At 37.6% G+C, this 13,995-nt stretch overlaps 1 protein-coding gene across 1 annotated transcript; it reads left to right on the top strand.

Annotated features, from left to right (window-relative positions):
* The first annotated feature begins 7,784 nt into the window (after positions 1–7,784).
* Positions 7,785–13,978, top strand: LOC145119411 (protein ENHANCED DISEASE RESISTANCE 2-like). The gene is made up of 23 exons (XM_079055079.1): positions 7,785–7,987; positions 8,110–8,477; positions 8,570–8,644; positions 8,768–8,821; positions 8,903–8,968; positions 9,063–9,166; positions 9,273–9,340; positions 9,420–9,533; positions 9,645–9,685; positions 9,775–9,875; positions 10,007–10,102; positions 10,193–10,257; positions 10,369–10,440; positions 10,954–11,109; positions 11,185–11,396; positions 11,737–11,752; positions 11,870–12,024; positions 12,096–12,197; positions 12,287–12,331; positions 12,408–12,548; positions 13,033–13,128; positions 13,223–13,324; positions 13,399–13,978. Exons 2-23 carry the CDS (start codon positions 8,334–8,336, stop codon positions 13,510–13,512), a joined length of 2,139 nt encoding a protein of 712 aa, XP_078911205.1. The 5' UTR covers positions 7,785–7,987; positions 8,110–8,333; the 3' UTR covers positions 13,513–13,978.
* Positions 13,979–13,995: the final 17 nt, after the last annotated feature.

Genomic DNA, 13,995 nt, shown 5'->3' with positions numbered 1-13,995 from the left:
CATCGAAGTTAACATTTAACTTCAGCAGGCGGTCAACATATCTCTGCATTTTCTGCAGATGAGCAGTGACAGACTCTCCGTCTCTCATCTTCGTCATGATCATCGAAGTGATGATCTCGTATCTTTCCTGTCTGGCACTCTGGTGGTACCTGTCCAGTAAATCCTGGTGCATCTCATAGGGATAGCAGTCCTCATAGGACTTTTGGAGTTCTGCAGTCATAGTTGCGAGCATGATGCAATGGACTTTCGTAGCATCTCGCTCGTGGGCCTCAAAGGCAGCAATCTCCTCTGGAGTAGCAGTGTTGACATTCACCACCTTCAGTTCCTTGTCGAGGACATATTCTTTGTCCTCGTAGCGGGTGACCATTCGAATGTTGCAGATCCAATCATTGAAATTGGTCCCATCGAAAATCACCCTCCCACACAAATTCATGAGTGAGAACGAGCCTGAAGAGGTTGAGCCTGAAGCGTTGTTGTTGTTTGAGTTAGACATCTGAAAAGAAAAGAGACAAAGTTTGATTAGATAAGAATCCCCAATTAAACACCCAAATGAGAAATTAGGGCTAGGATCCAACAACATTATTTGCAATTTAGAAGAGGGATGTCGTAATCTAAACAACAAATAATTTGAAGGTAAGTGAATGACGATTCACTAATTTCCACCATGAAAAACGAAAAAGAAATTTAGTTTTAAATGTATTGAAAACTCCTAGATCTTTTGAGATTCATTGAACTTTTCAATGGCATGTTTAAATCTTGATATGCCCTTCAAGTTTGTGACTAGGATACCGAGGATCACAAACAAGGTGTGAATAACCATGAGAATGTACTTGGTGCCCTCGATGTTACAGTCACCTAATCAATGTGTCGGTTAGCCACACACGCCCCATTGATCTATGACAAAAAACAACTCACCTTTTGCCACCTTTTCTTAGAGCCCTATTAGTGTGCCGGTTAACCACACACGCTCCACTAACGTCTTAGCAAGGGTACAAAGTGTAATTCCATGGAATAACATCAAATTCACATTTTCCCTAAAAGTAACTAAGATTGGGAATTTAAAAAAAAATTAGTTACTTTATTAATCGTTATACTTTTAATGAGGAATTAGGTTGCCCTATCCTACCCGTTCGGCTAACGACCCTCCACCAATCAAGGAAGCGGTGAGTGAGAGTGGACACCCATTAAACTGCCATTTTATAGGCAGCAACCTTATACCCCCCCCCCCCTTAGAGATCAACTTCGTGAATGAGACCTACTAACGGTAAGACTAGCATTTATCTTATACATATAATAATTATTCTAATAGTATTATAATAGTATAGGGTGAATTTTAAACTTGTAAAATTCTAGGGTTTGGAATTTAATTATTTCAAAATTAAACTTTTAATCAAAAATTTAAATTCCAAAACTTGAGGGCAAGTTTTGAAACATTTCAAAATCATCTAGATCAAAATTTAAATAAACAATTAAACAATTAATTTGGTGATTATCTAATTTTGACCTAATCCAATTGCATGCATGATAATTGATCAAATAATTCAAATAATTAACATTTATCAAATAAGGTAATAATTATTTAATTAAATGACCAAAATCTTTTATTTTGACAAAGATAATAATCTAAAATCAATAAAATTCGGATTTTATCAATTAGTAACACTTATGGTAATTATCCTAAGTCAAAATAAGCAAAATCCCGAAATTCCCTCTGTCTGACTGCCTGACTCGCCGAGTCCCTTACTGGACTCGTCGAGTTCATCCTACTCGGCGAGTCCTCTTTGGGACTCGACGAGTCTGTCAGACAGAAGGCCAAAAAAACGAATTCAAGCAATGAACAATCATACAATGCATCTAATACAATAGAAACCAAGCAAGACTCTGATACCACTGATGGGTTTTGAGCAAAAGAACATCCTATGTGCACATGCAAAACCCTAAATCTTTGGATCTAGGTTTCTCTATTGTACATGCAATTCATCCAGAGCTTGCAAACCCTAATCTAGCATACTATTAAAATCGAGATCTATAATAAAAAGAGTTTAGATGATACCTTTCAATAGTTGCAAGAATCTTCAATCTTCAAGAGCTTAGTATCACAAGTGTAATACCTCTAATGGCTTACAAACACCAAAGCAAGAAGATGATCTAGAAGAGAGGGAGGAGGAGCACAATTTCGGCTATAGTAACTCTGGGGTTTCTAGGTGTAGCCGAAACTGAAGCCCTGGGGTTCCTTAAATAGCTGAGCTGCTAGGGTTTCAGTCAAAACCCTAATTGGATGACTTAGGCCCTAAGCAGCTTAAGAACCTTCTGGAATAAGGCCCTTTGGACGAAATTAGAGTGGGCTTCCACTCCAAATTTCGTCCCCCTTATGCCCATGAGGATTCACAGCCCAAATTCAATTATCTTATAATTGACAGTTACAGTCCCCCTTATTTAATTAATCTCTTTTAGTCACAAAATCAATTCTTATTTAAATCTTGACTAATATTAATTAAACTATATGATTTCCCCTCTAATATATTATTCATATAATATACTAATAAACCATAATAACCTCTCCCTCTCCATAAATCATCCTGTCCAGTTGCTTCGGTGAAGGCAACCCAAAAGGACCATGCACAACCGGGTCAAGTACATACCAAATATAGTTACGGGCTTAGACACTAATCCAACAGATGCGTCCTAAAGCTGTTTAAATAAATCGTCAATCCTCAGGAGTGGATAACAGTTCTTCACCGTTAGCTTATTCAGCTCCCGGTAGTCGATACACATCCGATGTGACCCATCTTTCTTCTTCACAAACAGGGTCGACGCTCCCCATGATGAACTACTCTTCTGAATGAACCCTTTGTCTAACAACTCAGGCAGCTGTGTAGACAACTCCTGCATCTCTCGAGGTGTTAACCGATAAGGTGGTTTGGCTATCGGAACCGCACCGAGAACAAAGTCCATTTGAAACTCCACTTGCCTCTCCGGAGGCACTCCATGCAAGTCATTAGGGAACACATCCGAATATTCCCGAACAACCGACACATCATCTACAATCACCTTACCCTTCTCCCAGGAATCCATAACATAGGCGACAAATGCGGAACAACCCTGTTGAATATAGTACCTGGCCTAAGCCGTTGAACATAAAACTGGCCTACGCTGAACACTCTCTCTCTCTCTCTGGACCACTAACTATCCCCCACTTGGGATCTGAACATGTACCATCTGACGCTCGTAATCAATCACTATCCCATTGGTGCTCAACCAATCCATCCTCACAATAATCTTGTTCCCACACAAAGGAATAGGAATCAAATCAATCGGGTACCGCTCCCTAAACATCTCCAGTACATATCCTCGATGAACCCTCGATATTAGGACAGAACGATCATCAGCAATCTCAACCTCTAATGGACAATCCAGCTCCCTTGGAGCATCAGCAAACCTCTTGTTGATGGCAAGAGATATAAAGGATCGGGTAACCCCCGAATCAAACAACACCAAAGCAGAGATACCGTTCACAAGGAACGATCCTAAAATAAAACACACAGATATAAGAAGAAAATCAACATAAATAAATAGATAAGGAAAAGAGACATATATGTCACCACATCTGGTGTTGCACGAGCCTCCTCGGCTGTCAGCTGGAAAGCCCTGCTCCTCACAACAGGCGCATCCGCCTTGCCATGACGGTTATCTGTGATCCTCAAAGTTGCCGGAGCGAGTAATACAACTGGTCCCGCTGCTGCTAAACTCGGGCAATTGGCCGTCTTTTGGACCCTCTGATTGCAATGAAAGCAAATCAGACCAGATACCTAGGTGGTGGTGACAGTGCAATCCCTGCTGAAATGACTTGTCTTGCCGCACTTGAAACAGCCATAACCACCCACCCTGTACGCCCCATCGTGCATCTTGCAGCACTTACTGCAGGGGCCCCGATCCTGCTGGGCCCTCGACCTTGAATCAAAAACCTTGGGCCTCTTACCCGAACACTCTGAACCTTCAACCTGATTCGACTTCCTCTTCCTCTCCATCTCAAAGTCAATATCCCTATCCCTGGATCGCGCTATCATATCCTCCAGTGCCCTGCAACTGGATCGGCTCAAAATTGTCGGATATCGCTCCTCGGCATCTTGTGGTATCTCGCCTTCTTCATCTCCTCGTCTGCCACATACTGTGGAACCAGTAATGCCCTCTCACAGAACATAGTGGTGATCTCCGCTACCGTCTCAGTAGTCTGAAGAAAGTCCCGAAACTCCCTCGCCAATTGCTGGACCTCAATCACAGGTGCTAACTCAGCCTAAAATCTCGTCACAAAATCCTCCCAAGTCATCGACTCATTCACCTCACCTCCCAAGGCTTGACCAACCTCCTCCCACCAGTCTCGAGCTCTTTCCTTCAGAAGACAGGATGCAAGTCGAATCTTTGCCTCCTCAGGACAGAGGCTAGATCGGAAGGCGTTCCCGACGTCTTCTAACTAATGCATTCTCGCAATCGGGTCCGTCTTCCCGAAGAACTCCGAGGCTCCACATGCCCGAAACTCACAGAATGTCAAAGTGTGAGCACCCATCATCGCCACCATCTCAAAACGAAAAGTGCCCAAGCGCTCATCCAAAATCTCCAAGATACCCTCCTTGACTGTGCCGAAGATCACAAGAGTCTGCTCAAGAATATTGCGAGTAATATCTGATGAAATGAACTCCAACATATGATCATCCAAATGTCCGAACCCAGAGCCCGAACTTGAACCCTCACCGACACCATAACCACTACCAGATCCTCCTAGAGTGACCACCATATTGAAAATAGACCATTCAAACCATCAGAACACACGCAAATATATATACATCGAGGAATCCCATACTCTAGAAGCTTCCTGGTATCATCGCAACTTTCCTTGACTCGAGTACGGATCCTCTTCTTTCAGTAGTACGGGCCCATACTACCTTCCACATCTATACGTACTGTCCTCAAGGATTGCCCCAAATCCTCCAAGTTACTCCATTATCTATACATACAGCCCTCAACAAGACAATGCTCCCAACATCAAAACTCTTCCTAGGTTTTCCTAGGGCAACCTCCACACTACTCTCCGCCATCAGCTGCAGAAGGAACTCCCCTAACACCCTCTAACTAGCTCACGAATACAATTACATATCACTGACACCAGATAATTCTTCGAATGAAAGGTCTCACACTACAACAGTTGGACTCAGACAAGAGCTGCGCAATAGAGTTAAAACCTAACCTTTTAAAATTATCTAGTCTCAATAATATGTAACTTAGCATATTCGCTTACTAGTTAAATGAAGTTAATGGGAACTCCTAAAAGCACGAAGAAAGCAGCATTCGAGCATCGAGTAATCGAAAACAAGCATAACCTAATCAGACCATCCTATCACTGGCTGATCAGTACTAGCATGCAAGTCTACAAGCTCATACAGTAGGCATACAAAGGCATCTCTCCTAGCATTCTATCATGCAGTCCTAAGCAGATCCTTAGCCCTGATCTAGCATGCAATTCACGGGTTCACAATTCAAAGCATAACATAAAACATGTATGGGTATTTTGGTAAAACTTACTTGAGCTCGGTCGATTGCATGCACCACACCCCTTTCTTTTGTTAGAAAAATCTACCAAATCCTAAGTTTGAGTTCAGACACGCCCGAGGGTGTGCTTGAATTTCTCAAACCAAGGCTTTGATACCAACTTGTAACGTCCCAAAATATAAGACACAAATTTTTTATTTTTGTAATAATAAAACCATCATCCAAAACGTGTTTATAAAAACATAAAAGAAAATCAGAGTATGTAAATAATCATCCAAATACATCAAGTCAACAAAATACGAAACAACATGGTGAGTGCGATGCGATCATCCCGAGCCCTTCTCATTCGATTCAGAAGTACCAGAAACATAAAATGAAAACCGTAAACACGAAGCTTAGTGAGTTCCCCAAAATACCTCATACCAAACATATCAAACATACAATGGGCCATGCCCAACAATCATCAGGCTCCGCCCGACATCGAGCCCCGCTCGGAACAGATCTGTTTATATCCTGTGATGGGCCCCGCCCAACACACCCATCAGGCTCCGCCTGGCATCGGGCCTCGCCCGACATACATACAATATATAAAATACATGCAAAAATTACTAAGATAAAATAGCATACAATACACTCATCAGGCTCCGCCTGGCATCAGACCCCGCCCAATATACATATCTCATACCACACATACAAGATTCACACAATCCTAATCATAATAACTCATGGGTCGGCATAGGTACCTTCGACTCGCTAAACACTGTGAGGAGACTCACCTCAAACTGCTGAAAATCAGATAAATGCTCGGACTGCTGATCCAGAAAAATCCCCGCGCTAATCAATCAAATAAAACCTCAATTAATAATTGGGCTATAAACCATAACTAGGAATATCATTCATTTGTCCAACTTCCAGGGTAAAAGACCATTTTACCCTTTCTTCACTTGGCCTAATAACCGAGGCCCAACCTAATGGTTCCAAAAGCCCAATAAGACCCAAATTCCTAAATGAGGCCTAAAGCTCATTATGGGCCCAAAGGCTAACAATGGCCTAAAGTCAGAAAGACTATTGGCCCAACAAGGCCTAAAACCCTAATAGTCCAAATATGGCTCAAATCGCAAAAGTCAACAAAGTCAAGGCTGCTGAGTACGCCCGGTGTACTCAGACTTACGCCCAGCGTACGCCATCTTTGGCCAGTACTCGCGGCGTACGAGCTGGGTACGCCCAACGTACTCCGCAACAATACCAACTTGCCATTAAGTGCTTAATCAGTTAAGCCACTAGGTTTAATTCTCAGATCTCACCCTAAATGATGTCTTAACACGTAAAGTTGGCAACTTTACTCCTTTTCATGTCTTAATGGGACCCAATACTCAATAAAATCCATAATAAGAACCCTAACTCATGCATGGTCCACTATAACTCATCAAGATTGCATTTTTATGAACAAGGGACCAAACCCCGCCTTTTTCTTTCTTTCTTGGATTATTAATTTTTTTTAAATAACTTTTTTTAAATTTATTTTTATAGAATTATTATTTTTTTTCATCATTCAGCACAGTCAATCATATGTACAATCAAACATCATGGTTTCTTTCCCAGTCAGAAAACTTTCCAAGACAGCTCTTTATCAGACAACACTTTCTCAGACAGAAACTATCAAACGGGACCTTAGTCTTTTTAGTTTTTCAAGGGACCAAAACCACAAACAAACCTGCTCATTAGGACCACAAATTCAAAAGTTTAGTGGTTTGAACATTTTTTTTGAAAAAAATACATACCACATGGATCATTTTTGCAGTTTTGTCTTAACTTTTTTTGCTGTTTTTTTTTTCTTTCATCAAACGTTTTTTAAAACAGTTAACAAATGCATCCACTATCATACTGTTGAATCAAAACTATAAAATATTTTGTAGCACTAGTCCATTATTTAATAACATCTCCCATAATTACATCAAATATGCATATAAAAATATAAATCCTAAACATTCATAATAGTTTTGTTTAGATCTATGAGATTAAAGCTTATGGTTTTCTTAAAAAAATCTTAACATCACATATAAATACATAAAACTATATATAGATTAGAAAATCCAAATAACAAAATGATACCACACACTAAATATCCAAAGTAGGATGGTTGACATTATTAATAATGGTTGGAAGTTGGAACGGTGAATGAACAAAAATGACAAAAGTATAAAATTTTGTTATAGAAAAAGAAAAAAGAAAATTGAAAAAGACTTGACGTTTCCAGTTGGCCTACTTTCTCCCACCCCAATTCCACCCCAAATCTTTCAAATTTTAGTAATAAAAAAAATCCAATTTAGTCAGAATTCTCCTGCCGTTGATGATCCCACTGTCTTTCTGACTCTCTCTCCACAATACAACCGGCACAATACTACTTGCAGTTGCCGGCCAACACCCTCAATCCCCAAAGATCGTATGTTCATCTTCTTTCTTGATTTCTCACACATAATTGTATAACACACTTTGTTGTTGTTGTTGTTGTTGTGTCACCGACTGTAAGGAGTGTAGAATCTCGGTTTAATTTCAATTTCACAGGTTGGTTTCTCGAATTGTAGTCTCATGCTCAAGTTCTTCAGGCGAATCGGTGAAGTCTAGATTCGCCAGATCGCACTCGCGGATTGAATTTCTTCAAGTTAATTGTGGGGTTTAGGTTTGTGGGTTTTGATTGATTTTCAATTTTAGGGGGTTTTAGTTTTAGTTTTAGGGTAATGAGTTGTTGATTCTCCTCGATTACTTGAGGATCGGGTGAAGATATTGCGATGTCGAATCCGAAAGTAGTCTATGATGGGTGGATGGTGCGATATGGGAGGAGGAAAATTGGGAGATCTTTCATTCATATGAGATATTTCGTTCTTGAATCAAGGTTGCTTGCTTATTACAAGAGGAAGCCTCAGGACAATGTGGTAATTGTCTTAACCTGTGATTGATATTGACATTTGACATTTGACATTTCTTCTAGTATATTAATTGACGCATTCTTTCTTTTCTCAATTAGGTTCCAATCAAAACTATGGTTATCGATGGCAACTGTAGAGTGGAGGATCGAGGATTAAGAACACAACATGGCCATGTGAGCATCTTTCAGTTTCTAATCAATTTTGTTACATCATATAATTTGGATTCTGAAAGTGTATGATCTATAAACTATAAACCCTTAACACAATGTTGATGTTGCTTCACTTATTTGAAACAGATGGTATATGTTTTGTTAATCTACAGTAAGAAGGACAAACACAATCGAATTACGGTATATTATCTTTTTCTTTTTCTTTTTTGTCAAATGATGTTCAAAAAGTACTTAAGAAAGAACAAATTGTTCTTGTTTTAGATGGCAGCTTTCAACATCCAGGAAGCACTTATTTGGAAAGAAAAAATCGAGTCTGTTATTGATCAGGTATCTATATATCTTTCTTCCATTTTCTTTTTGTAGATATTTGTAACATTACATATGTTTTTGTGAAAGCTAATGATTTGCTAATCTTTTACAGCATCAGGAGTCACTGGTTGCTAATGGAAATAAATATCATTCTTTTGAATATAAATCTGGAATGGATAGTGGAAGAAATGCTTCCTCATCAGATCAAGAAAGCCAGTAAATCCCCCTTTTTTTTTTTTCTGATAAACAATATTTAAAAAAATAATTGAAAAAATGGATACTATTACTAATCCTATCATTATAAACATTTCTTGATTTGTAGATATAGTGCAGCTGAAGATGAAGAAGATTCACGTCCAAGTTTGATGCGAAGAACAACAATTGGAAATGGTAATTCTTCTTTTTCTCTTTTTCTCTTAATTATCTTTTTTCCTTTTTTCCATTTTCATTAATCAATTTATTATAACAGGTCCTCCTGAATCAATATTGGATTGGACTCAAGAAACTTCAACATTATCAAGCCAAAATAACCACAATCAGGCATTCTCTAGAAAACACTGGCGTCTCCTTCAATGCCAAAATGGTATCTTTTAATTTTTAATCTTCTAATTCAATTACTGAAAATAATTGGTATTTGGATTAATGATTATTACTTATTTATAATTATAATCATATCATGTAAAATTCCACGCAGGACTTCGTATCTTTGAAGAGCTACTTGAAGTTGATTTCCTTGTATGACCTATTTTCTTATACATAGTCTTATATTTCACATGATTATTAACATAAATATTTATTTATATGTTTTTTATTTGGAAATGAAGCCAAAAAGCTGTAGTAGGGCTATGAAGGCTGTAGGTGTTGTAGAAGCCAGCTGTGAAGAAATATTTGAGCTTGTAATGAGCATGGATGGGACCCGCTCTGAGTAAATATTTTATATTTATATTTCTAAATACTCTTTTCTCTTTTCTTATAATCAAATTACTAAAATTCATATGCAATACAATTTTATTTCTCTTAGACATTTCATCGAACACCTTGTGGTCATATCTACAGGTGGGATTGTAGTTTCCAAGATGGAAGCTTGGTTGAAGAGGTGGATGGACATACAGCAATTCTATATCACAGACTTCAGCTTGATTGGTTTCCAACGTAATAAATCAAATTACTATATTCTTTAATTATTTTGTTTCTTTTATATTTTATTAATATGTAAAATTGTAAACCTTAAAATGTTTTTAGATTTGTGTGGCCACGTGACCTTTGTTATGTGCGATATTGGCGCCGAAATGATGATGGAAGTTATGGTGAGTTTATGCATTTTTAATTTTTTATATTATACTCTTTTAGTTTTAACATTTTCATTTATTATTTTACATTTTTGAGGTTTATAATATTATTTTTTTGTTGTTTTGCAGTTGTACTATTTTGCTCAAGGGAGCATGAGAACTGTGGGCCCCAACCAGGATACGTGCGCGCCCATATTGAGAGTAAGTAATAATAAGTTACTTTAGACTGGACAAGCTTTCTAGGGATATTTTCTATAATGAGGAGGGCATTTACGTCTTTTTGCACATATGATTGATCGAAAGCGAGTCTTCCATCTTTTTTCGGTGGGACAATAAATTTTAGTTCTTGTCTTTTTTTGGATGCAACAAAAAGTTTTCAATTTTTGTCTTATTGACATTAAGGGAAATGCAGTACAACCTGTTATGTCCTGTCTTAAGTTTTTTAGATTGGACAAGCTTTCTAGGGATATTTTCTATAATGAGGAGGGCATTTACGTCTTTTTGCACATATGATTGATCGAAAGCGAGTCTTCCATCTTTTTTCGGTGGGACAATAAATTTTAGTTCTTGTCTTATTGACATCATGGCAAATGCAGTACAACCTGTTCTGTTTTGTCCTGTGTAACAATCGAGGCTTTAAGTTTTTTACATTGTGGCAAATGCTATTTTCTATCATGAGGAGGGTATTTACGTCTTTTTGCACATATGATTTAGGTGGTGGTTTTAATATCTCCCCTCTGAAGACTCGAAATGGAAGGCCAAGATCACAAGTTCAACATCTTATGCAAATTGATCTAAAGGGATGGGGAGTTGGTTATGTTTCATCTTTTCAGCAACATTGTTTGCTACAAATGTTAAATAGTGTTGCTGGTGAGTTTTTATTTATTTATACTCTTTGCATTTGTTATAAAATTTTTTTTTATACGATTTGATATTTGGTAATAGGATTGAGGGAATATTTTGCTCAATCTGATGAAAGAACTGCTCCAAGAATTCCTGTTATGGTTAATATGGCATCATGTTCTGCTCCTTCAAAAAAGTCAAACAAGATTCAGTTGACTTCTGTTCATAATCGAAGTCAATCTCTTGATAATGCTGCAAAAATGATGGATGAGTATTCAGATGAGGATGAAGATCTCCCAATCCCTGATGAAGAGGTAATTCTATTTTTTTCTTTCTTATTAAGACATTGTACTTCCGATTTAGGATGAATTCGTAACAAAATTTTGAAATCTGGGCCAAAAGTGTAAATTTTGGACCAAGTTTGTAATAAAATATAATATCTGGGCTAAAAGTGTAATTTTTGAAAGTGAGATGGGTAAAAGGGTCAAAATGAGTAGAATTGCTGGGTTTTGAGACTTAATTGAATAAAAAAAACATATAAGGACTAAATCGATTATAAGGCTAAAATATAAGGACTTTGAAAAATTATAACAGTGAGAATTGTTTTTGTTTATTTGTATTATATTTTCTGATTTTGTTTTTCAATGTTTTCAGGAGACGAAACGGACTGGTGGGTTGTTTTTGTCTGTGTTTAAATAAATAGAGACGAAAATACAATTTTTTTGTCTGTCTGTCTGTGCAAAAGACGTAAATGCCCTTGTACTGATGATGTAATTTACCATTATAGCCTTTGAAGAAGAACCCGTTGTTCAAATCGACTTTTCTTGCTTTTCGGGTAATCTTCGAAGAGATGATAACGAAAATGGGCGTGACTGCTGGAGAATATCGGATGGAAGCAACTTTAGAGTCCGTAGCAAACGTTTTTGCTATGATAAATCCAAGGTTTTTTATTATTATTATTTTTAATTAATATTTAATTTTCCGATATAATAAAATAATATTTGTAATTGAAGATGCCCGGAGGCAAACCGCTTATGGATCTTGTTGCTGTTGATTGGTTTAAAGACACGAAACGAATGGATCATGTTGCTAGAAGGCCTGGTTGTGCAGCACAAGTATGTTTAATCTTAATCTTTAATCTTTTATCTTTATATATTATAGACTACAATTCTGTAAATGTTTTTTTTTATTGTGTCGTGTGTAGATTGCGTCTCAAAAAGGACATTTCTCCATGGTGTTCAATTTACAAGTAAGCGGTTTTGAAATGTGGATATTTTAAATCGCGGAAAAATAATGTGATTTTTTTTTTATTTTAACTTTTGAAGGTGCCTGGTTCAACAAACTATAGTATGGTTTTTTATTTTGTGAGCAAGGAATTAACAACGGGATCTTTGTTGCAACGGTTTGTTGATGGTGATGATGAGTTTCGTAATAGTAGGATGAAACTCATTCCATCGGTTCCCAAGGTATTTATTATTTTATCCATAATCCTCTTCTTCCCTAATACTGCATTTGACATGCATCAGACTGGGACTCAGACTGATGTCAACGAGGCAAAAATTACAATCTTTTGTCCCACCCAAAAAAGTGGAGAACATGGTCGCGCTCTCAATCTCTCCTCTGTGCAAAAAGACGTAAATGCCCTCCTCATCCTAATCATCGGAAATAGTCGTAGAATAATTATATAGTCCCGTGTAACAAACATAGCCTTCGGCTATGTTTGTTACATGGGTCAAAACAAGCTTTCTAGGGCTAGTTTCGACGATGAGGATGAGAAGGGTATTTACGTCTTTTTGCACAGAGGAGAGATTGAGAGCGCGTCCATGTTCTCCACTTTTTTTGGGTGGGACAAGAGTTTGTAATTTTTGTCTCGTTGACATTAGTCTGAGTGTCGGTCCAGTGCATGCCAAACGCTGTACAACTTGTAATTATACATAAATGAAAATGCAGGGGTCGTGGATAGTACGACAAAGTGTTGGAAGCACCCCGTGTCTTTTAGGAAAAGCGGTTGACTGCAACTACATCCGTGGGGCCAATTACTTAGAAGTAAGTAATCTCCACTCTCTATCTCAATAATGAAATAAAGGGTGTGTTTGGTTGATGGGTTATGATGTTGACTTTTTTATTTTGACTTTCTCAGGTTGATGTTGACATTGGTTCCTCTACCGTGGCTAATGGCGTATTGGGTCTTGTAGTCGGTGTTATCACTAGCCTTGTGGTCGACATGGCTTTCCTTGTACAGGTATAACTTTTTCATCTCCTTTGTGGAAAAGACGTAAATACCCTCCTCATCCTGTTTTTTTTTTTTTTTTTCAGGCAAACACAACAGATGAGTTGCCAGAGCGGCTTATAGGTGCTGTTAGGGTTTCTCATCTAGAGCTATCGTCTGCTATTGTTCCAAAATTAGAACCAGATCCAAAACCTTCTTAAAAATCAAAGTACAAAAATATGATAAAATCTAGCAACAATTTACAAAGGGGGACAAAATTACAAAAAAGAAAAAAAAAACTAGTTACTTTGAAGTTAAGAATGTCAAAAAGCTGGATTATGACGAAAATCGATTTTCAATACTTTGAAGAGAAACTTGTTTGTGGTGGGAATTTTCGAATATGATTCAAAAGGGGAAAAACATGGAACACCCCCTAAAATCTTTTTAGGTTTTGATACATTTTCTTCTATATAAGAAAAAGAATAAGGGAACATGAAATTTGTATTAATTTATACGTACATAGTTGTGGAAGGGTTGGAAAATTAGTAGATGAAAAGCTTTTGTTCATGTTTTGGGTATACTTTTTGTTTTGTACTATTACATGATAACTTGATATTCAACATTTAATGTGAAGGAACATCGTGTATATAGAATGTCAAGTTGCATTCTTATTTGCATATTCCACTATGCCAAATATACTTGGT

The sequence above is a fragment of the Lactuca virosa genome, chromosome 6, assembly GCF_052849685.1.
Source record: "Lactuca virosa cultivar CGN04683 chromosome 6, Lactuca_virosa_CGN04683_v6, whole genome shotgun sequence".
Taxonomy (NCBI): Eukaryota; Viridiplantae; Streptophyta; class Magnoliopsida; order Asterales; family Asteraceae; genus Lactuca; species Lactuca virosa.
This window is presented reverse-complemented; position numbering and strand designations above follow the sequence as displayed.